Raw genomic sequence first — 23,287 nt, forward strand, 5'->3', positions numbered from 1 at the left:
TGAAGCTGAAAATATTTCAAGGGGCAGTTCAGCAAGACAGTGCAAAGTATTATCCCTAAATGTATATAAAGAGCTAGAGTCAGAGAATCAAAAGGAACAGACTCACTCATCATTTCTTAAGCTTAAAGAAGAGTTGGATTACGTAAGGAGGCTATGGGCAGAATATTGAGTGATCCCGGATGCATCAAAAGATGGAAATAGTACACAAAGTCCCAATTCCAAAAAGGAATTTGCTGAATGAAGAATTTAATGAAACAGCATGACCAAAAAGTAATGGTGGTGAAGAAGGAAGTTCAATCTGCTCTGGCATACCAATTCACATATTTCAGCAAACAGATACTGTTCTGGACATGCTCACCAAGTTGTGCCAAGAAATTTGGAGGACAGTCACCAGGCCAGCTGATTGGAAGAGATACATATTTATTCCCCTTCCAAGAGGCTGATCCATCAGAGTGTGGAAATTATTGAACAACATCACATCACACGCAAGCAAAATTTTGCTGAAGGTTATCCAAAAACAATTGGAACACTACGTATGTTGATCTGAGAACTACCAGAAGTACAAGGTGGGTTTAGAAGAGGCCATGGCAAAAGGGAGGGACATCATTCCTAATGTCAGCTGAATCTTGGCTGAAAGCAGAGAGTACCAGAATGTCTGTTTCATTGACTATGCAAAGGCATCTGACTGTATGGATTACAACAAATTGTGGCTAACTTGAGGAGAATGGGAATCCCAGAACTTACGCTTGTGTTCATATGCTTGGAGCAGGAAGCAATCATCAGAACATAGCAAGGAAGCAATGTATGGTTTAAAATTAGCAAAGGAGTGTGTCAGGGATGCATACTATCTCCACACCATTTTAATCTATCTGTTCTAAATAACAGAACATTTGAGAGGGTGAGCTTTATGAAAAGGAATGTGGCATCAGGACTGGAGAAAGTTTCATCAACTTGCATTATGCAGATGACACTGACTTGTAGCATCTTCTGCAAAAAAAAAGTCTGTAAGGACTGTAGTTCAACAAGAAAACAGATTCTCACCGCTGGGCCAATTGGCAGCACCATGATGGAGTTTGAGATTGTAAAAAAATTCAGTTTGTTCAGATCTACAATCAATAGTTTTGGAACCAGCAGCCAGGAAATAAAGACAGATGGTCTGCTGTCAGAGACCTTTCCAGAGTACTGAAGTACAAAGATGTCAGTCTAAGAGACTAAGGTATGCTAGATTCAGGCCATGGTCTTTGCAATTACTAGCTATGCATCAGAAATCTGGAGAAGAGCATTGAACATAACAAAGACTTCCAAGAGAACAAACAGTTCTTTTGGAGAGGATAAAACCAATTTGGAGGCAAGGATTTTGAAGCTCCATCTCACATATTCCAAGCATGTTCCAAGAAGCAACCCGTCCTTGGAGAAGGATATCATGCTTAGAAGGGTGGAGGGACAACACAGGAGAGGAAGACCATGGATAAGGTTGATTAATAGTGACAGGGATAATAGGGCAGGTGTGTTGGAGACAGTGAGACTGACTCAGGATAGAAAAGAGGTCAGAGCTATTGTGCATATGAGTCACAGGCGACTTAATGGCACATAATAACAACAAAACAAATAGAATATTATCACCCAAATAGTTATTCTCAGTATTCACTAAAACAGCATTAATTTTAAGTTATGTCTGTTGTATTGGTTTGTATGTTTTTTTAAATAAGCTCAAACATTTTATTACATTTCTTTTTTAATAACTTCTCAGTCAGCATGATATTATTTGGGCAAGGAAAGGAAAAAGAAATATTTTTAAAGATTTAGTCAAAATCTTTATCCAAGTCAAAAGTTTATCCAAGGTAAAGATTAGATATCATAATAATGAACATTTCCTCAACTTATAGAAACAGATTCTTATTGGTAATAGTATATCTAGCCTTTTCTCTTTGAATGTAGCGTGGTAAGTTAGCAATTTAATAACCACTTTGGCTGATTATATCTCCTTAAAAGGAGATCAAGATTTATTGCTTCCCCATAGCTATTTTAGGCACATTTATCCCTGATTCTAAGATTCTATATTCACAGTTTTATTTGCTGAAATGAGAAAGCCGAGTTTATACTTACCAAATTTTCATGTTAATTCTAGTTAAAGAAATGTGTAGTTATAGTACACTTTATAAAGAAATGCCAGTTATAGTGCACTTTTCAGTTTTACTTTTAAGAATTTTTTAATGTTATAATTGTATTAATATTTTCAAAAATCATCACTGCACCTGGCTTATCCCTTTACCATACCTCTCTGATCCCCTCGCCCTCCTTTTCCATCCCTGTCAACCTTCCATGATAATGTAATATTTTCCTTATTTTCCCCCTCCAAACATGTGTATCTTGTTCCATAATGTTAATGACAATATACACAATGTTATATTGTCCATTCAACCCACTTTATTTCACTTATGCCAATAAAATATTCCTTGTCTATGCATTCGTTTTCTAATCAACCCCCAATCAAGTACCCATATTAGATTGATTCTCTTCATGTATAGATGTTCCTCTAGTTTTTGGTTTAAATTACAATTTTAATCCACCAGCTGGAGGGTCAGCTATGACTGGACAACAAGCACATCGTCATCATAATATGGAGTTTTGGTATTGGTCTCTTTCAAAGGAGAGCGATAATAAATTTTCAACAGGTTTCAAAGTAGAACTCCCATGTAAAATTCCCATGTGCATCACAATAGATTGTGGTTAACCTTGAGGAAAATGGGAATCCCAGAACACTTGATTGTGCTAATTCTAAACCTGTACTTGGACAAAGAAGCAGTTCTCAGAACAAGGAAACACATTAACTTGACTCATAGCGACCCTATAAACAAAGGGTCTGAGCCCTGTTCTATCCTGAGCCACCCTCACACTACCTGACACACCATTGCAGCAGGAGTATCAATCCACCTGGTTGAGGGTATTCCTCTCCTTCGCCGACCCTCCACCCTTCCCAGCATCATGTCCTTCTCCAAGGAATAGCACCTCCTAGCAACATGCCCAAACTATGAGATGTGAAACCTCATCATTCTTCCCTCCAAAGAGCACTCCAGCTGCATCATCTCCAAGACAGATCTGTTAATTCATTCTCTTGGCCATCCATGGGATGTTCAGTGCTCTTCTACAACACCAAAGCACATGTCAATTCATTTTCTGTTACCTTTATTCGTTGTTAAGCTCTCCATTGCATAGGTAGTAAAGCAACATTGTCAGTCTGAATAAGGCTGATATGAACATTGGTGTACAAATCTCCGTTTGTGCCTCAGTTCTCATTTTCTCGGAGTATATTCCAAGCAGTGGAATTGCTGAGTCATAAGGAACTTTTATGTTCAGCTTTTTGAGGAAATGTCAAAACTGCCTTCCAGGGTGGGTGGTTGTACCATTTTACAATCCCAGTGTATAAGAGTTCCTATCACTCCACATCCTTTCCAATATTTATTACTTGCTGTCCTGTTAAACTTTGACACTTACTGGGATTAGATGCAAATTTGCACTACTAACCCTATTCTGCTTATGCTTCTGCATCCTAATGAATACCTACTCAAGTCAAAAGATGGTGTAACTCATCTCATATACTTTGGAGATGTTGTCAGGAGGGCTGTCAGGGTTTTATTCTCTCTACATGTCTCTTTAATCTGTATGCTGAGAAAATTATGAGAAGCTGAACTCTAATGTGACAATAAGTTTGAGAATGGCACAGGATAGGACAGGGTTCAGCTCTGTTGTTAAACAGGTCGTTATGGGTTGTGCTCAATGACACCTAAGAATAATAATCAGAAGGAGCTGGTCCTTGGAAAAGGACACCATGCTGGGGATGACAGAGGGTCAGCAAAATAGAGAATGACCCTCAAGGAAATGAACTGACACTGCCTAACAATAGGCTCAGGCATGGCAAAGACACAAAAGTGATAATTTTAAAACATAAATATGATCATGACACTTCCCTGGCTTAAAACCCTGCCATAACTTCTAGTTACAGCAAAATAAAAATCTGTCAGCCTCTCATCTCATGCTGTTTTTACTGGCTTTGGTGATGCTACCCAGAATTTACATTCCCCAAAACCTAGCAAATGCTTTCCTACTTAACTTTTATTGCCCTTCTCTTCACCCTAGACAGCATTGGGCAAGACTAGGTGGCCAAGAATTACAAAAGCTTTCAGTTTTGCATACTATGTCCAAAGAAGTGGTACCTCTGAATTATATTGGTAGTCGAGAGGGTGAAACCAAGTTTTTCTCCTTGGACGCTAGGATTTTGAAGCTCCGTCTCACATGCTTTGGGCATGTGGCCAGGAAGGACTGGTCCTTGGAAGGCATCATGCTCAGAAGGGTGGAGGGACAGTGTAGGAGAGGAAGACCGCAGATGAGATGGATTGACAGTGACAGGAGTAAAGAGGGTAAGTGTGTCAGAATCAATGAGACTCGCTCAGTACAGGTCAGGTTTCAGAGCTGCTGTACATAGGGTCACAATCAGTTGCAGGCAACTTGACAGCACATGACAATAACAGTAACAGTGAAGAATACTGACTATATAACCCAATTCCAAAAGAACAAATCTTAAAAGCACTATAACCAAGATGTTCCTCAAGACTTGTTCAGTGTATTACTACATCATAATGTTGCCTTTAGTCACTTCAATCTATAAATGTGAGGAAACTACTTCAGTATTCTTACTGTGTATATTCATTATCAATAAATACTAGTGGTAAAAATCACAGTATTTTAAAAACCAACCAAGAAAGAACTTGGAGGGGGTTTTTTGGTTTTTTTTTATTTTATTATATTCTCTGTGTGTGTGCCGTCAAATTGGATCTGACTGGTACAGTAGCAGATTGTGCAGCTTCTTGGCACTAGGCCACCAGAGCTCCCCTAGAACTTCAATCTAGTTTTACTTCAATCTCCTATAAGTAAGATTTACTCTCTGGGTGGTACAAGGTACAATTAAGTGTGAGACTGCTAGCTGAGAGGCTTTGATGCATCTTAGAAGACAATGTTAGTCTGCTTTCAAAAAGTCATAGCAGAACCTTGAAGACCCTCCTCTGCACACATGGGGTAAGTCAATCAGCATTAACCTGAATGACTATTGACAAGATAGTGCTTAATTATAAGACCTTAAGTAGCAAGTTTGGAGCTCAACAAATTCCAATCTATTTCATCTGATCTAATCCACATAAGTAAGCAGCCATGTACTAAGTTCATGATTTGGTTTTAGCAACTTTATCTCTGACTACATGCATACCTTAAAATGTGGTTGTTCCTTACCAGAAAATACCTCACATATTCTAAATTCTACCTACATTTTCTTTGCACTGACAATATTATCTCATTTATTCCAAACACTATTCCATTTTAAAATGCACCCTCTATTCATCTGACCACCATATGATTTTTGTACTTCCAAAACAAAATCTACTTACCTAGAAAATACACTAGAGATAATGCTAAGAGGATTAATGGCAGATCAGGATTTTGTACTTGAATAGGCTTGTTTGAGTTTAGAAACTCAAACTTTTCTTACATTAAGAACAAGAAGGAAAAAAACCAAACTAAAAAAAAGAACAAGAAGGGTATCTGATTAACTGGAAGAGCGTGAAAGTCAATGAAGCATGGTTCCCCCACTCTCACCCCTGCTAGTATTTAGGGAGCTCTGGTAGCCTAGTGGCAAGAAGCTGTGCTGCAATCCCAAAGGCACAGGTTTCAAGGCCACCAGCTACTCTGGTGAAAGAGTAAGAGCTAATCTCTTCCTGTGAGATTTACTGTCTCTGAAAACCTGCAGGAAGATCAACTATGGGCCTGTTCTGACTCTATGGTACACAACAACTACTATTTAGGGAGCTCTGATGGCCTAGTGGTAATGAGCTGTACTGCCAACCTAGACACTGGGTCCCAAACCATTAGCTGCTCTGTGGACGAAAGATGGACAATCTCCTCCTTTGCAATTTACATCCCCTGAAAACCTGCCGGTCAGCTTGATGGTAGAGGACTGGAAACAGTGATGGTTAGACATTCAGTTGCTAATGAAAAGGTCAGAGTTCAAACTCACTGCCTGCTCTGCTGCAGAATGTGACACTCCTACAAAGAGTTCAGAATCAACTTAAGGACAGTGAGCTTGCTTAATTTTCAAGGAAGCTATGTGTCAACCTTTGCTGTTTCTAAAACCACAAGCGGAACTGTGAGAAGCCAGTTCTGCTCACCATTCTCGGCTATCTTACAGGATAAACTAGATTCTGCTTTCCACTGATAGCCTTTTTTGTCTCATTCATTCTAAACACATGTTAAATTGCAGCCTCCATTCACCTGATAATTTGACTATTTAATTTTTACTTTCAAAATGAAATCTACTTTCCTAAATATGTAGCAAATATTATCCCTTCTTGCTGCATGTGTGGAGTCGGGGAGGGCTTGCTTGGAAAGGTTCTAGAATGTGGGGCTTGTTTAGTAGGGAAGCTACCTTAGCTAGGTTCTTAGCTCTGTAGCCCTCCAGGCAGAGAGCCTTGTGGCATGCCCAACCACATCAGAGAACTTAAAAAACTCTTGATCTGCAGCAACCAGGCAATTGTTCTATGGAGAGAGGAATGAATAACATGGGGATGATAATCAAAGGATTAACTAATTGAAGATCATGAGTGAAGTGATGAATAAATTAATACAGCCTATCAGAGAACAAACAGATCTGTCATGGAGAAGGTAAAACTAAGATGCTCCTTGGAGGCAAGGATTTTAAAGCTCTGTCTCACATACTTTGCATGTGGTCAGGAGAAATCTGTCCTTGAAGGACATAATGCTTGGAAAGATGGAAGGACAGCACAGGAGAAGACACCATATGAGATGGATTGGTACAATAACTAGAATGGTATAGGTGGCAACAGTGAGACTGGCTCAAGATAGAGAAAAGTTCAGAACTATTGTACAAAATTGTCACTATAAGTCACAAGGGACTTATAAAAGCACATAACATCATCACTGTAATATCCTAAGTAATAATTCACAGATGTGGCAAAGCAGTAACCAGTGGAAAACCTTCTAAATTTTGCCTGATTGACTTGACTGATAAATGCAATACAGAATTAATGACTTATTTGTGTAATATATCTATAGATTAAAATGAAACAAAACAGAAACTTACCTTCAGGAACGGACCCTAGTTGATATTTTCCACTAAAAAAATGTGGCGAGGAAAACACAAGTGCTCCCAATCCTATCATAAAGGATGAAAATGCAAGCCATCTTGGTTTGTGTCCTTTTTCACCAATGAATGATATGAATAAAGTGAGCACGCAGAATGCAATGTCATAGCTCGATGAAATCAGGCCAGTCAGAGAACTCTTCATTTCATAGCGCTTCTCAATTGTAGAAATGCTAATATTTACTAGGCCATTTACAACAATACCTAAATGAGAGAAAAAGAAATTTGTGCACATTATTATAACTTTATCATAGATTATATCGTTGACATTTTCAAATGTCTTTTTAATACTTAAAAAAATCTCAATTTTAAATTATACACATTAATATTTTATAAGATTCACATTACACACCAAGTTCTAGCTAACTGGGCTTGATTTGGTTCTTTTTTTTTTTTAATTTTTTTTTTATTTGGTTCTTTAAATGACAAAGTCGAACTGGAAAAGTTCCATGAAGTTTACTTGTTAGCGTATCAACTGAATACTACCACAGATGTCCCTTTCAAACACAAAAAATACAGTGAATACACAAGTCATTTGAGTAATATTCAATTGCTTCTCAAATTACTCCAACCTTAAACATATTTACTGAATAGGTTACCTTAAAGAAAGCTGAGATTGTAGTTATTGAATATTTTTTTTTAACTTCTATACTTTACAGGAGTTAAAAGTTCTGAAACCAAGGTAAGATAAGCTGAGTCTTGTTTTAACCACTGGCTTCTAAACTGTAACAAAGAAAGAAAAGACAGTCTACTCATTTAATAATCTAATATTATACACATGATGAGGGAATTCTAGTGGTTTAATGGTAAGGAACTGTACTGCCAGTACAAGGATATCTGGCTTGAATCTCCCTGTTGCTCTGAGGAAGACAATCTCTTCTTATTTTAAAAAAAAAAAGATAGTTACTTTTAATTCCATTATATAGCCACTATTAACATTCTGACTTATTTGCTTCTAATCATCTATGTTCATATACACATGTCTATGTATTTTTAATGTTTATAAAAATTTTTGTATTGATTATGATTTTATAATCAAGCTTTTAATTTTCATTGCATATATATATATGAAAACTTTTTTCAATTTACTACCTCTGAAAACTTGCCAGAGGGTCAGCTATGATGTGGTTCTTACTCAAGAGTATACAACAACAGCACATCCACGATGGAGAAATGGAAAATAAGACAAAAAAATGTGCTTGGCTTAAGAGAAACTGTGCTGTTCAGATATAAAATTCTAGAAATTTTAAATTACAAAGAAATGAAAAGTAGTCAATCAAATTATGCATTTTTATACTTTTTCCACATAATGCATTGCTTTGGTTAATTAGTTGCTAATAAGAGAATATACAAGACAATAATCTGTTGAAATTTTGCTTTATCAGGGTTTGAACATTAAAAGAAAAAAATCTGGAAAGGTAAAATAAACTTTGTAAGTCATAATGTTATATGTAGTTTTACACCATTAATCTGTTGAGAACCTCTGTTTGCACAGTGGCTAAGTAAAGGACTATTCACTAACAGGTCAGCTTTTCCAATTTACAAGCCTATCTTCAGGAGAAAGATATTAGTTGTTGTAGATATTAGGTATTGTAGAGTCAAGTAGGACTCACTGCAATCCTATGAACAATGTATCTGAACTGTCCTATACTATGCCCTCATCATTTCTGATGTAATCTGTGAAGATTACAGCATTAAAATCCCATGTTGCACACTTCTGTCCTACTAATGTCCTAGAACTCTACAAATATTGATGGAAAAAGAGGAAGATAAACTAAATTATAATTACTGAGGTTTCAAAAAGCAATAGATTCTAAGAATGGCCTTTATAAAAGGAGAGATTATCTGAGTGTAGGAAAATTTCTCCAACCAAAAATCAACTCAACACATCTGCCACATTGACTAAAATAAGGGTAGGTGTCAATGAGACTGGCTCAAAATAGGGCAAGCTTCAGAGCTGCTGCTCTGGTTTCAGAAGTACATGGTTTGTTTAAGAATTCTTATCTAATCTCTCTTGTGTTGTTGTTCTGTAGCGTTCAGTTGGAACCCACCCATAGCTGACCCTCTGGTGGATTTTCGGACAGGAGGAGATTGTCCATCCTTCTCACCCTGAGCTGAGAGGCTGGTGGCCTCAAACCTCATATCTTTTAGGATTGTAGTACAGCTTCTAGCTAAAAGGCCACCAGAGCTCCTTTAGAGCTAATCTCTATGTATCAGCAATTCAAAACAACCTTCAGCTAGTATTTCAATACCTCCTTTTTTTTGTCTAAAAAGTCATTGTCATGCACTCAGTTGAATTCATGGGGACCTTCTATCCAGTTTCTAAATCTTTGTGGGAGATTAGTGTGCATTGAATCAGATCTTACTGGCACAGGAGGAGATTGCCCCCTCCTGCAGCAGAGCATAATCTGTTAGATTCTAACTGCATGTCTTTAGGATTGAAGCGCAGCTTCTTGCCACTAGGCTATCAGAGCTCCTTATCTTTCTACAACTATCATCATTTATAGTGTTTCCAGAGGCATGTGGTTTAGGAAGTGGATGCCACTCCTGCTTCCAATGTCTCCTGGACAGTAGCCTGTTATTTTACACAGTGCTACCAAACTACAGCTCTTCGGTTTCTTGGCCTAATGTTTCTTGCAAATTTTTTTATCTTTTGTTAAAAGCATCACTTTAAACTGCTTTTGCTATCTCTTAGGTTTACTTTGTTTTGTTTTGGTTTTTTTGGGTTTTGTTTTTTTGTTTGTTTGTTTGTTTTTTATGGGCGCTCTGATGGTTGAGTGGCAAGCAGCTGCATTGCAATCCAGAAGGCACGTGGTTCTAGGCCAACAGCTGCTCCTGAGAGAAGGATCAGCAATCTCCTCCCCTGTCATTAACTGCCTCTGAAAACCTGCCAGAGGGTCACCTACTGTTCAGTAGTGTACACAACCACAACATGCTTTTTTCTGCAAGGGCCATCCACACTCCCTATACTCTTTCAAACCGTGCTTCGATTGTAATCTCCAGAGGGTGTAACCTAGGGTTTACTCTATCTCCAAAAAGGAAAAAAAGTTTGAACCAAACATGTTTTTAAGACAGAAAGCTTATGAAGACTCACCCTTTAACCACGCCTGAATCACGGTGAGAAAAGTGGAAGGTAAGAGAGAAAGTGAGGAAAACCAAAGACAGCATAGATTAACACTCTGGATTTCAGTCTACAAGTCTGATTGTGAGGAAGGGTCAGGATAGCGCCAAGATTCTGAGGTGTTGTTCATAAGATCACTGAACAAAATGCTACATATGTATAATACCCTTTGAAGAATTACCCAACTCTTTCCTATAAACATATTAACCTTTTGTGTCTTGGACGCTTTATTTTTAGCTCTGATGGCCTAGTGGCAAGAAGCTATGCTGCAATCTCAAAACCACTCCGTTCGAGGCCACCAGTCGCTCCAACCAACTGCCTCTGAAAACCCGCGGAAGGGTCAGCTGTGGGTCGGTTCAGACTCTACAGTACTCAACAACAACAACATACTGTTGTTGAGTAACTTTAATTTCGAACTGTAAAAAACACGAGAGGAGAATGTCCATCTTCCTCCCTTGGAGCAACGGGTGGATTTGAACCTTTGGGTTGGAAGCACAATTTTTACCGTTAAGCCACATTGTCTGAATCTTATCCTTTTAGTATAGTTTGTAATGTGGAATAGCTTTTCATAGGGGATGCCATCACTAAAGGCAGAGTGATCATTTTCATTTTGCTTGGAGAATCAAATTCACGAAGGTGGCATCCCCATACTAAAAAAAGAAGGGGAAAAAAGACGAAGAATAAAAGGAGGAAAGGAAACAGAAAAGTTTGAAGTGTTACATTGAAAGAGAAGCTCAAATGAGGAAGACTGAACCTGGCTGGTTGAAATATAGTGTGAGTAGTTGCAACAAGTCCGGGGGGGGGGGTGTCACTTTGCACCACCCTCCAGGTACCAGTAGACCACAGTCCTACTGGCTGCCCTTCAGCCAGCTCTCTGCGCTCCCTCCTCTCTCACCGCTGTAGCACTCCCTTTCCATCTAACACAGGACGCTGAACATTACCTTGTATAAGAGTCAAAAGGCAGTAGTAAAGCAGGTAGCCCTGAGGCGTGTTGCAAAACTGGAGACATTTGGGGTGAAATTTCCCCCATCCACAGGGCCCCTCTTCATACTCCGGGAGAGCAAGTGGCCCGTCACGGTCGTCAATAGGAGGAGTTCCTGGAAGAGCTGGAGGCGGATGTGGCTCCTGAGGCTGCGGAGTCTTCTGGGGCTCAGGCTCTGGTCGCGGACAAACCTCATTCTGCGAGTGAGAGGGCGAGGTGGAGACCTCGATCTGCAAATGAGACGGAGACAAATGGCGCGAGATCTCCGGGGTGGAGGGCACAAAAGCAAGGTTCTCGACTCCTTCAGAGCGCTTCATGGTCGGGTCTGGCTCTTCTGACCACGGTGCTTCGGAGCAGCAAAATACCCGATGCCACACTGGCTCCTCCCCCGGACAGGTGACAGCGCCCCTGTGCGCGACCAATCCAACTCTTCTGCCTCTTCACTGGCTCCTGCCACCGCCTCCGCCAAGGCTTCTTGACCTCCCCCAGGGCTTGTTGACCTCGCTCGCAAGTGCGCAGCCAGCCTTGAGCACCTCAGCGCGGACACCTCTAGCAGAAGCTCTACTCTATCTAACCTGCTCAGTGGCCAGGTGAGGAAGTGAGGTCCTTTAGGAAAGCCGATCTGCCTGGGATCCCCACCTCCTGCGCTCAGGGAGTAAGGGGCGGGGGGAGTGGAGGAGTAAAAGACTTTGGGAGCTGAGTGCCTTGATAAAGCTCCCCTTGGGTGCTATCAAGGAAAGCGGTAAACACAATTACATCAGAAGATCATTCAACAAAATATTCCCACGTTTTCTGTCTTGGCTGTTTACTCAACCAGGCAGGCTTCAAGAAGTACATGAGTATCTTAATAACTTCGCCCTGACTCTTCATAGGAATGTATTCTCCCTGCCCCACTGTCATCATTAGCGTCACAGTCTAACTGCTGTTGTTTTGTGCCTTTGAGTTGCCTGCCACTCAGTGACCCTATGTACTGCACCTCTGAAGCCTGCCCTGTCCTGAACCAGTCTCACTAATTCCAACAAACCTCTCTCCATTGCCCCCAGTTACTGTTATCAATTAATCTCATCTGGACTACAGTGTTTATTCTACTTCCCCAAAACAGAATTAAGAAAGTTTAGAAACTTGTGTCATTCTCTGTGCTGCGTGGTGCACTAGATATACAATGCTGGCTGTCATATAAATAATTTCTTGATGGGTAAGTATTAAAAATTTTAAAATTTAAGCACAATTGGAGGGATCTGTTAGCTTAGTGATAAGGAGGTGCGCTGCCAACTCAAACGTGCACAGTTTGAATTCAACAGTTGCTTCATGGTAGAAAGATGGGCAATCTCCTCTCATACCATTTTTTCTGCCTATGAAAAACTACTGGGAGTCAGTTAAGAGTCAAAAAATGTACAGGGGGGGAAAAAAGAGACTCATTTCCAACTTGATCTTGATGGTACACAATACGGCCATTCATCAAATATTTCTTTAGTATCTCCTTAGTTACAAGGATGGACTTTCCAATCATCCCAGGTTAAAAGAAATCAACAAATATTCCACCTTTATTGTTGCTGTTTTTGTTATTGTTATGTGCGTGAGTCTCCTGTGACTCATTAGCGACTCTATGTAAATAGCCATAAACCCTGCTCTATCCTGTGCCAATCTTATTGTCTCTGACACATCCACTCTTATTGTCTTGTTGTTGTTATGTGCCATCAAGTCCCTTGTGACCCTATATACCACAGCACTAAAATCTGTCCTGTGCCGATGGCATCATCTCTGATACACCCATCCCGATTACCCCAATCTCTGAATCAATCTACCTCATAGAGGGTCGTCCCCTACTGCACTGTTTCCACCCTACGATGTCCCTCACCAAGGACCAGTCCCTCCTTACATGCCCAAAGTATGTTAGACGAAACCTCAGAATCCTTGCCTTCAAGGAGCCTCCGGGTTTGACCCTTTCCAGGATGAATCTGTTTGTTTATCAGTCCATGGTACCTTCAATACTCTTCTCCAGCACCACAGCTCAAAGGCATCAATTCTCCTTCTATCCTCCTTAGTCATTGTTCAACTCTCTGATGCATAACAAGTGATAGCAAAGACCATGGCCTGTATCAGACGCACCTTCATCTCCAGAGAGACACCATTGCTCTTCAGTACTTTGGAAAGGTCCCTAACAGCAGACTTTCCCATCGCAATACATCTTTTAATTTCCTGGCTACTGGTGCCAAGAGTGTTGACTGTGGAGCCAAGCAAACTAAAGCTGTGAACAGTCTCAATCTCTTCACCATCCATCCTGATGCTGCCAATTGGTCCAGTGGTGAGAATCTTTGTCTTCTTGACATTGAGCCTCAATCTATATTGGAGGCTGCATTCCTTGACCCTCTCTGCAGCAAGTGCTTCAGGTCCTCCCCACTTTCCACAAGCAGGGTTATATCAGCATATCACAGATTGTTGATAGATCTTCCAAGAATCTTGACCCCACATTCCTCCTCACAGAGCCCAGCCTCCCAGATAATCTGTTCTGCATACAGGTTGAAAAGGTATGGAGATAGGATGCATTCCTGGCACACGCCCTTCCCAATTTTGAACCATGCAGTGTTTCCTTGCTCTGTTCTGACGACTGCCTCTTGGTCCAAGTATAGGTTTCGCATTAGCACGATCAAGTGTTCTGAGATTCCCATTCTTCTCAGAGTCAGCCACAGTTTGTTATGATCCACATAGTCTAATGCCTTTGCATAGTCAATGAAACACAGATATATATTCCTCTGGTATTTCCTGCTTCAGCCAAGCTCCATCTAACATTAGCTACAATATCCCAGTACCACCACCCCTTCTAAGCCCAGCCTGGACTTCTGGCAGTTCTCTGCTGATGGGTTTGTTATTCCAGTCGTTTTTGGATAATCTTCAGTAGAATCTTGCTTGATGTGAAATTAATGAGATTGTTCTATAGTTTCCACATTCTGTTGGGTTACCCTTCTTTGGGATGGGAACAAATATAGATCTCTTCCATTCAGTTGGCCAAGTGGTTGTTCTCCAGATTTCTTGGCACAACTTGGTGAGCGCATCCAGGGCAGCATCTGTTAGCTGAAATACGTCAATTGGTATACCATCTATTCCTGCGGCCTTATATTTTGCTATTTCCTTCAAAGCAGCTTGAACTTCTTCCTTCATCACCATAGGCTCTTGCTCATAAGTTGTTCCATGAAATTCTTCTGTGTTTGCCAATTCCTTTCGATACAATGACTCAATATATTCTTTCCATCTTCTTTTAATACTTCCTGGATCATTTAACATTCTTCCTAAGCATCCTTGATTATAGCAACTTGAGGTTTGAATGTGTTCTTCAGTTCCTTGAGCTTAAGAAATGCTGAGTGAGTTTGGCCCTTTTGATTTTCTGACTCCAACTCCTTGCACATTTCATTGTAATATTTTACTTTGTCCTCCCGTGCTGACTTTTGAAATCATCTATTCAACTCTTTGGTATCTTGAGTTCTTCCTTGTTCTTTGGCTTCTCTGCGCTCCAGTGCAATTTTCAGAGTCTCTTCTGACATCCATTTTGGTCTTTTCTTCCTCTTCCGTCTTTGCAATGGACTTTTGCACTCTTCCTGGATGATACCCTTGATATCCTCCCACAACTCATCTGGTCTTCCCTCATTAGTGTTCAAGGCCTCAAACCTGTTCCTGAGATGGTTCTGAAATTCAGGGGGATGGACTCAAAGTCATATTTTGGTTCCCATGCATTTGGTTTAATTTTCCTCCACTTCAGCTTGAACTTGCATATGAATAGTTGGTGGTCTGTTCCACAATCAGCTTCTGGCCTAGTTTTCACAGCTGATATTGAGCTTCTCCAGCAGTTCTTTCTGCAAATGTAATCAATCTGACTCCTATGCACATCATTACTTAACTATTATTGTTGTTAAGTGTCTTGTTGATTAGAACTCATAGCAACCCTATAAACAACAGATCTGAATGCTGTCCTGTCCTATCCTGTATCACTCTCATAATTTCTCACATATTTAACCCCACTGTTGCAGTCCCTATTCCAATCCAACTCTTTGAGGGTCTTCCTCTCTTTCACAAACCTTCCAACTTTCCAAGAATGATGTTCCTTCCTAACTCAATTACATTCTGTATTTACATTCCAATACAGGGTTATTGTTAACAATTACACTCTAGTCAGTTCCAACTCATGGTCATCTTATGTGGGCTGAGTATAAACCCCCACTGGTTTTTAAAAACTGTGGTCTTTTGGAAACAGATCTCCAGGCCTGTCTTCCAAGATCCTGACTGGGTGATTTTGAATTTTCAGCCTTTCAGAGTTAGTGTGAGCTCATTCACTTACTCCACCAGGGACTGCCTTATAGGGAGAAATAAAATAAAGGAAAAAGATGTAGCACATTGCTTCGAGGTGAGTATTGTAAGATCATGTGGTGCATATTAAAGAAAGCAGTCATGATTATTGTTTTTGTTAGTTGCCATCAAACAAACTATAACTCACTATGTTGTTTGTAATGAACTTATGAATAATAGACCTAAACCTTGGCTTCACCATCTCTGACATACTTGAGCCCACCGTTAACAGTTACTATGTCAAGCCATTCTGTTTAGGGTGTCCTTCTCTTTTGCTGACACTCACTTTTCTAAGCATGATGTTTTCTTCCAAGGACTGACACCTCCTGACAATATGTCCCACGTATTTAAGATGAAATGTCACCGTCCTTGCATCTAAGGAGCACCCAAGTTGAACATTCTCCAACACACATTTGTTTGTTCTTCTGATAGTCCATGAAATATTTAGCACTCTTCTCCAACATAATAATTTTTCTACTGTCCCCTTTATTCATTGTTCAACTTTCAGACGCAAGTGAAGATTAATTGATCATGGCTTAAAAGACACACCTCAATCTTTAAACTGATATTCTTCTTCTTTTTGCACTTAGGAGAAGTCCTTGACTATATATTTCCCTAATACAATACATGTTTTGAATTCTTGTCTACTAAAATGCACTCAAGAGAGTCATAGTAGAAAGATGATATTTGAGCTAAGGCCAAAGACATGTGCTAAAGAGAGTGATATAATAATGAAAAAATAGATTAGCTGTTGTAAAGTGAGTTGATTATAAGCACGATCATTGAAGTGAATGGGGACACGATCACCATAAAAACACAGAGCACCTTCAAGAACACGGAGATCAGCTTCAAGTTGGGCGCAGAGTTTGATGAGACAACAGCAGATGACAGGAAAGTCAAGTCCACTGTGACGATGGATGGAGGCAAACTTGTCCATGCGCAGAAGTGGGATGGGCAAGAGACGACACTTGTGCGGGAACTAACTGATGGGAAACTCATTCTGACACTCACCCACGGCAGTGCAGTCAGCACTCGAACTTAGGAGAAGGAGGCGTGAGCCGGCCCGCTCTCCACCAACTCCTCTGCCAGTCGGCAACCACTGGACTCAGCACCGGATTGCCTCATTTTTTCCCGCTGACATTTTGTATAAATCAACTTTGGTTGGGGAAGTCTTCTGGGATCAGGTGGTACCAGCCTGGTTCTGATTCCCATTGCGTATACTTGTTTTTTTTAACTGTATGTAAAGGGTGCTCTGAGGCCAATAAAGCAAAGCCCAAAGCCAAAAAAAAAAATAAAAAAAATTGAGGGCAGAGATGAAAGGGTAGAGATGAGGTGGGACAGAAACTGGGAGGAGATCACTAAGACCTTAAAACCCAAAATTAATCCTATTCACTAGGAAATTCAGAACTGAGGCATCTAGCATATTTGGGGGAACTCTTGTAGAATTAGTCTCAAAGGTACATGGTTCAAACCCACCAGCTGTTCCACAGGAAAGAGATGGGCAATCTCCTCCCCTGTGATTAAGCTACCTCTCAAAATCCTCTGGAATATCACTATGGTTGGTTCTGACTCAGTGGTACAAAACAACTTCTTGGCGCTCCGGTGGCATAATCTCCACAGAGCTGCATTGCTAAGCATGCTGTAGCATCTCTCTGACTATCTGAATCCACCAGTGGCTCCTCAGGAGAGTGATGGGCCATCTCCTGTGCTAGTAACAGCCTTCAAAGACCCACTGCAATGTCAGCTCCAACTAAAGAGCAATGATTGAGTTTTTAGTTCATCTAAGAATAAGTAGGCTTGATATTTGGTTTCAAACTACAACTTCTGCATTATCCAAGATATTATGGGCAAAAGCCCTAAAACGAAGATATTTGACCTAGTCTGAGCCTGAGTTCAGATTCTATCTTGATTCTTCTTAACTTCTTTAACAGTCAGTGACACTGGGACAGAGTTAAAGGCCTGTGTCTAAGAAATTGCTTTCTCACTGAGATAAGGGAAGGTCTTGAGGCTGCTGGACTTAAGTATATAAGAAAGGCTTTCCCCTGCTACCAGTGAGCCTTGTCTGACATACTTTGGTCATGTTGTGAGGAGATATCGGTCCTTGGAGAAGGACATCATGCTTGGGAGGGTGGAGGGCAGGCCCAGGAGGGGAAGGCCCTCTGGGAAGTGGATTGATTCCGTAATCAGGATGGGTGTGTCGGAGACAGTGAGATTGGCACAGGACAGAGCAGAGTTTAGGGCGAATCAAGGTCACGTAACAACAACAACAACAACCAGTGAGCCTTCCACAGAATTAGGAGCACAGCAAACAACACAGTTTTGATATTCTTCAGGGAGGATTTTAAACCTGTAATCTTTTTTTTTTTTGTGTGTGTGTGTGTGTGTGTACCGTCAAATCAGATCTGACTGGTACAGGAGGATATTGTGCCTCCTTCTCAGGCAGAGTGCCTGGTGGATTCGAACCGTGTTCCTCTGGGATTGCAGTGCAGTTTCTTGTAAACCTGTAATCTTAATCTGAAGTCCCCTCAGCAGATTCCAAAAAAGTTATCTGGATAACTACTGTCTGTTTTGTAATCACTTCGTGTTGTTTTTACTATTATTGTTGCCATCTATTTAGTTCCAAGGGAGTTCTGGTAGCCTAGTGGCAATTCACTGGATTTCACCCTCTATGACTCAGCTAATGTTTCCCCAATTGAATGTTTCTTACACTTTCCACAAATGTATTTGCTTTATTTTTACAGAGTTTGAGGATTTAACTCTAGAAAACCATTTCTGTACAGTAGATTCAGAGTCCTAGTGAGTGACCTTGTAATACAAACATAGTGCTGGAAAAGAATATTGAACATACTATGGACTGCCAAGATATCAAATAGATCTGTCCTGGAGAAAATGAAACCAGGTCCTCCTAGGAAGCAAGGATGATTAAACTCCATCTCACATACTTTGGGCATGTTGTCAGGAGTGTCAATCCTTGAAGAAGGATATGATACTTGAAAGGTTTAAATGACTAGATTGCAAGGGAGGAAGATCCTCAAAGAGATGGATAGAGATGGTGACAGTGGAAAAGGGGTCAGGTGTGTCAGAGAGAGTGAGATTGGCCCAGGATAGCACACAGTTCAAAGACACTGTACATAAGTTCACTATGAGTTCTAGTATACTCAAAAGCACATATCAACAGTGATAAGGAGCTGCACTGCCAACCCAAAGAGGTTCTATCTACTATGACTTACACCATCTGACACGCTGACAAACAGCTAAGTGTCCCTGGGAAAAAGATGGACAATATCCTTCCTGTGGTTTACAACTTCTGAAACCCTACTTAGAGGGTCATCTATGAGTGGGTTCCACCTCAGTGGTAATAATGGTCAACTTTTAAAAATCTCTAATATGTATAACAGAACAAATAGTTGGTCTTTCTTGATTATCCTTGTAATTCCTGCTATATAAAACCCTTCAATTATTTATTAAAGATAATCAATCCAAATGATTTCTATTGATTTTTCTAGTCAATCACTGTAAATTCCCCTACTTCAAGTTGCTCTTTCTCCTATTTTGCAAATTCCAAATAGACTATTGTAACCCACTTCTGTTTTTCCACACTGTATCTGTCCTTAGGACGCAGCTCTCCCTTGAGTTCTCTGATTTTCACTCTATATGAACTAGCTAATGTCTTCCCAGGTGAATGTTTCTTATGCTTTTGTTAAATCTCTTTGCTTTACTTTGACCTAGTCTGAGGGTTTTGCGCTAGGAAACCAGTGTTGTCCAGTAGATTCTGAATCTAAATCATAGTGCCCTTGTAAGACAAAGTAGATTTATAGCATAGGATGGTCAAAGCTGTAAATCTTTTAGAAGTACACAGAGTTATATCTCTGTGCTGTAGTTTTGGAATTTTATTTTGAATGAATTGAAAAGACTTTGAGAAGAATTTAACTTAGATTTTCAAAGACTTCATTTCCCTCTTCTTAAAAAATAATGCTGTTGACCTCGGAGCGTGTATTGGCTCTTTTTGCTGCGGACCGACTAGGGGACGTGCTCTCTTCCGGGGACCCCTTACTGCATGGTAGAGCCTGGTGCCCCTGCTATCGCCTGCACCACTACTGCCACCGCCCGCAAAGACCATTGCAGCCTCCTACCCTGCAGCCACTGCCACTGCCCCCGCCTGTGTCGCCGCCGCCTCGGGGATGATTAGGCCACAGTCTTCAATGAGTAAACATATTCCTTTCCGTGGTGTTCTTGGCCACATATTTATGGAGTTTCTGAAGGGCAGTGTAGATTATTGCCAGGCACAGCTCGACCTCTATGCAGACAAGTGAACTGTAGAAATACATTACTACTCCACCAAGAAGCCCTCATAAAAGTTAACATGGACACGGAAGTGTTGAATTAAAATCCACAGAGTAATTTTCAAGAGTTTTGACCTGGATGGGGTAAACCTCAGTGTATTTTGCTTCTATTGCCTCAGTATTACTGGATTGAAGAATTACTGCTTCTTGTTAGGAATTTCATTTTCCATTACTCCCAACATCATACTTAAAGCACTGGGATTTTCAAGCGGAGTGTTTTGACATAGACTTCAGTTTCTTTATATAATTTCTGTATTCACTTTTAAAAATTCTTTCATAACCCTCTTGAGTGTTTTTAACGTCATCAACAGTGGCTCGAATGAACCGCCCAGCTCCTGTGGAAGTCACATACAAGAACATGAGATTTCTTATTACACACAATCCAACCAATGCAACCTTAAACAAATTTATAGAGGAACTTAAGACATATGGAGTTAACCATGATAATAAGAGTATGTGAAGCAACTTATGGCACTGCTCTTAAGGAAAAAAGAAGGCATCCATGCTTTTGGTTGGCCTTTTGATGATGGTGCACCGCCCTCCAACCAGATTGTTGATGACTGGTTAAGTCCTGGAAAAATTAATTTCATGAAGAACCTGGTTACTCTATTGCTGTTCATTGTGTTCCAGGTCTTGGGAGAGCTCCAGTGCTTGTTGCCCTGGCATTAATTGAAGGTAGAATGAAATACGAAGCTACAGTATAATTCATAAGACAAAAGCGGCGTGGAGCTTTTAACATCAAGTAGCTTTTGTATTTGAAGAAGTATTGTCCTAAAATGCGACTATGCTTTAAAGACTCCAGTGGTCACAGAAACAACTGTTGCATTCAATAAAATGGGTGCCTGATGGTAGTACCTTGGAACTGGAACTTGAAACAGGAACTCATTTGTCATGCATATTTACCAACCTGTTAGCTTGGTGAATAAATCTAATAAAGCATCTGTAGAAGTGTCAAAAAGCTTTTTAACCAGGCTACAAGTTGAGCAGAATTTCAGCCTCCTTGGTTGGGTTACAGTCAGCCTTTCTGGACACTTAGCTAAGGTTTCTTAATATTCAGCATTTAAAATGTACTTATCATTTGTACCAATTGACTTACCCTGAAACCATGTAAAAGTGTTATAAAACTTAAAATCTTTTCCTCATCCAGTATCATACCAATACATAAAAAATTTATAGAGATTAGGTGCCAAACATACCCAGCACAAGATTTGTATATATTCCGTATCATACAAAAATAAAAAATCCCAGGAACTATGAACACTCTAGATCTTATGTGGTTTATTCCTTCAGTCATTTCAAACATTGAAAGTAGAACCTGTATGGTTATCTGCCTGCTCACGTTTTGTTTACATCTTCCACATTCATACCAGTGCACATCAGGTTTGTGTAAGCATTGCTTTTCACTGAATTTTTACCAAGTCTTAATAGTGATTATTTAATGTCTTTCTGTAAATTTTATTTTGTGCTTTTATGGAACTTCATTTTGAAAAACACATTGTACAGAAGCACACACATGTCTTTAATGTCTCCAGACAAAAGGGTGGGGGGGAAGCCTTACCTTTAATTTAATATTTGCACTTTGGGGTGCAACATAACAGGGAGGACCTGGACAAAAAGAATGGGAGGGAGCTATTAAATATTTTTAGTAAAATGTTGCCTTTGTCTTGTGCAGAACATAGAAATATGCTCTTTAATTTAGTAATATTTTTTAAATGGTAGAGATGCTTCGTTATTGTAGCTAAAAATCTTAATAATAAAATTTCTGAAATTGTCAATTTTTTTCCAGTAGGAAGTTGTTTACCAACTTACTTTGTTTGAAGCGTGATTCTCCCCCTTCTTTCCAACCTCTCTTTTAAAAAAGAAGTAGGTTTCTGCTAATGCATTGAGAAGACTCTAATTTTTATATGCCTTTTGAGCTATGTAACTTAATATTTGGATACTTGATAATTTGTTTTATTATGTAATTGATAAAATGGTGATGTGTATTAATGTTAGCTTAACCATGTATTTATACTGTCTGGGAATGTGTGGTTATATAGTTCTGTGGGAGAAATAATTTGTCGGTGTTCACCAGCTTGTAAAATCCTAGTTGTGAGAGCTTAAACATCTAAATAAATGATGAAATGCATTTATTATAAAAAAAAATGCTGTTTCTATGTGCCATCGAGTTAGAAAAATGAACAGCTGACCCTCCAATTTTTCAGAGGCTGTAGATTGCAGGGAAGGAGATTTCTATCTTTTTTCTAGGGAGCAACTGATATATATTCAAACTGCACCTTTGGATTGGCAATGCAATTCCTTACCATTAGGCTATGAGTAGGGAGCTCAGATGGCCTTGTAAGGAATTGCACTACCAACCCAAAGGCATGTGGTTCAAACTCATCAAATGCTTTGAGGGAGAAAGATGGGAAATCTCTTCTTGTGTGATTTACTTCCTCTGAAAACCTACTGGAGGGTGAATTATAAATTTACTCCAATTCAACACTCAATGGTACTCACCAACAACAGGCTACCAGTGGTACCTGGGGGGGAAAAAATCTCTAACTTATTACCGTAGAGCGAGCTCATTCCAGTGCATACTAAGTAGAATTGCACCACAGGATTTCCTAGACTAAAACACTTTATGGAAACATATTGTCACATCTTTCGCTTGTTATTGTTAGTTGTCTTCAAGTTGACTCATAACACCCTATGAACAATAAATATGAACCTTACCCTACCCTGTGGTACCCTCATATTTTTTTATATATTCGAGCCCACTGTTAGAGTTACTGTGCCAAACCATCTTATTAAGGGTTTTCCTCTCTTTCAGTGACCTTCCACCTTTCCAACCAGGATTTCTTTTTCCAAAGACTGCCCCCTCCCTAAGATGTGCAAAGTATATGAGACGCAGTTTCACAATTAGCACCTGTAAGGAAAACCTTGACTTATTTCACTTTCTCCAAAATAAATTAGCTTGTTCTTTTGGTGGTCTATGCAGAAATTGAGAACTCTTCTCCAAGACATCAATTCAAAGGCATAGATTCTTCTTCTGTAATCCGTACTCATTGTCCAACTGACAGATGCATGTTGTTGTAGATTGCTGTCGTGTCAAGCACAACTCATATGAACGAAAGGCCTGTGGCCTTTCTATTACTATTGTCACTTATCAAAGTTCATAAAGTTTCCAAAGGCATGTTGTTTAGGAAGTGGATATCACTCATGATAAATAAGTAAAAATGCCCTGGCTTTAATTAGGTGCATCTTCATCTTTAGAACAAAATCATTGCTCCAGGTATCTAGTAAGGGTTCTTGAC

The 23,287-nt window shown here is 39.9% G+C and overlaps 1 protein-coding gene and 1 pseudogene across 1 annotated transcript in view; one reads left to right on the forward strand and one right to left on the reverse strand.

The window, feature by feature from the left end:
- SLCO4C1 (solute carrier organic anion transporter family, member 4C1) overlaps positions 1–11,627 on the reverse strand; it is a 34,606-nt gene extending 22,979 nt beyond the window's left edge. The window contains exons 1-2 of the mRNA XM_006900687.1: positions 11,270–11,627; positions 7,148–7,411 (exon numbers count right to left, since the gene is read on the reverse strand). Coding sequence (XP_006900749.1) covers positions 7,148–7,411; positions 11,270–11,627 — 622 coding nt within the window. The remainder of the gene's footprint in view (positions 1–7,147; positions 7,412–11,269) is intronic.
- Positions 11,628–20,307: 8,680 nt separating this feature from the next.
- Positions 20,308–20,824, forward strand: LOC102866309 (annotated as a pseudogene).
- Positions 20,825–23,287: the final 2,463 nt, after the last annotated feature.

Source organism: Elephantulus edwardii, unplaced genomic scaffold (assembly GCF_000299155.1).
Source record: "Elephantulus edwardii isolate Elephantulus edwardi_28Jun2011 unplaced genomic scaffold, EleEdw1.0 scaffold00290, whole genome shotgun sequence".
Lineage (NCBI taxonomy): Eukaryota > Metazoa > Chordata > Mammalia > Macroscelidea > Macroscelididae > Elephantulus > Elephantulus edwardii.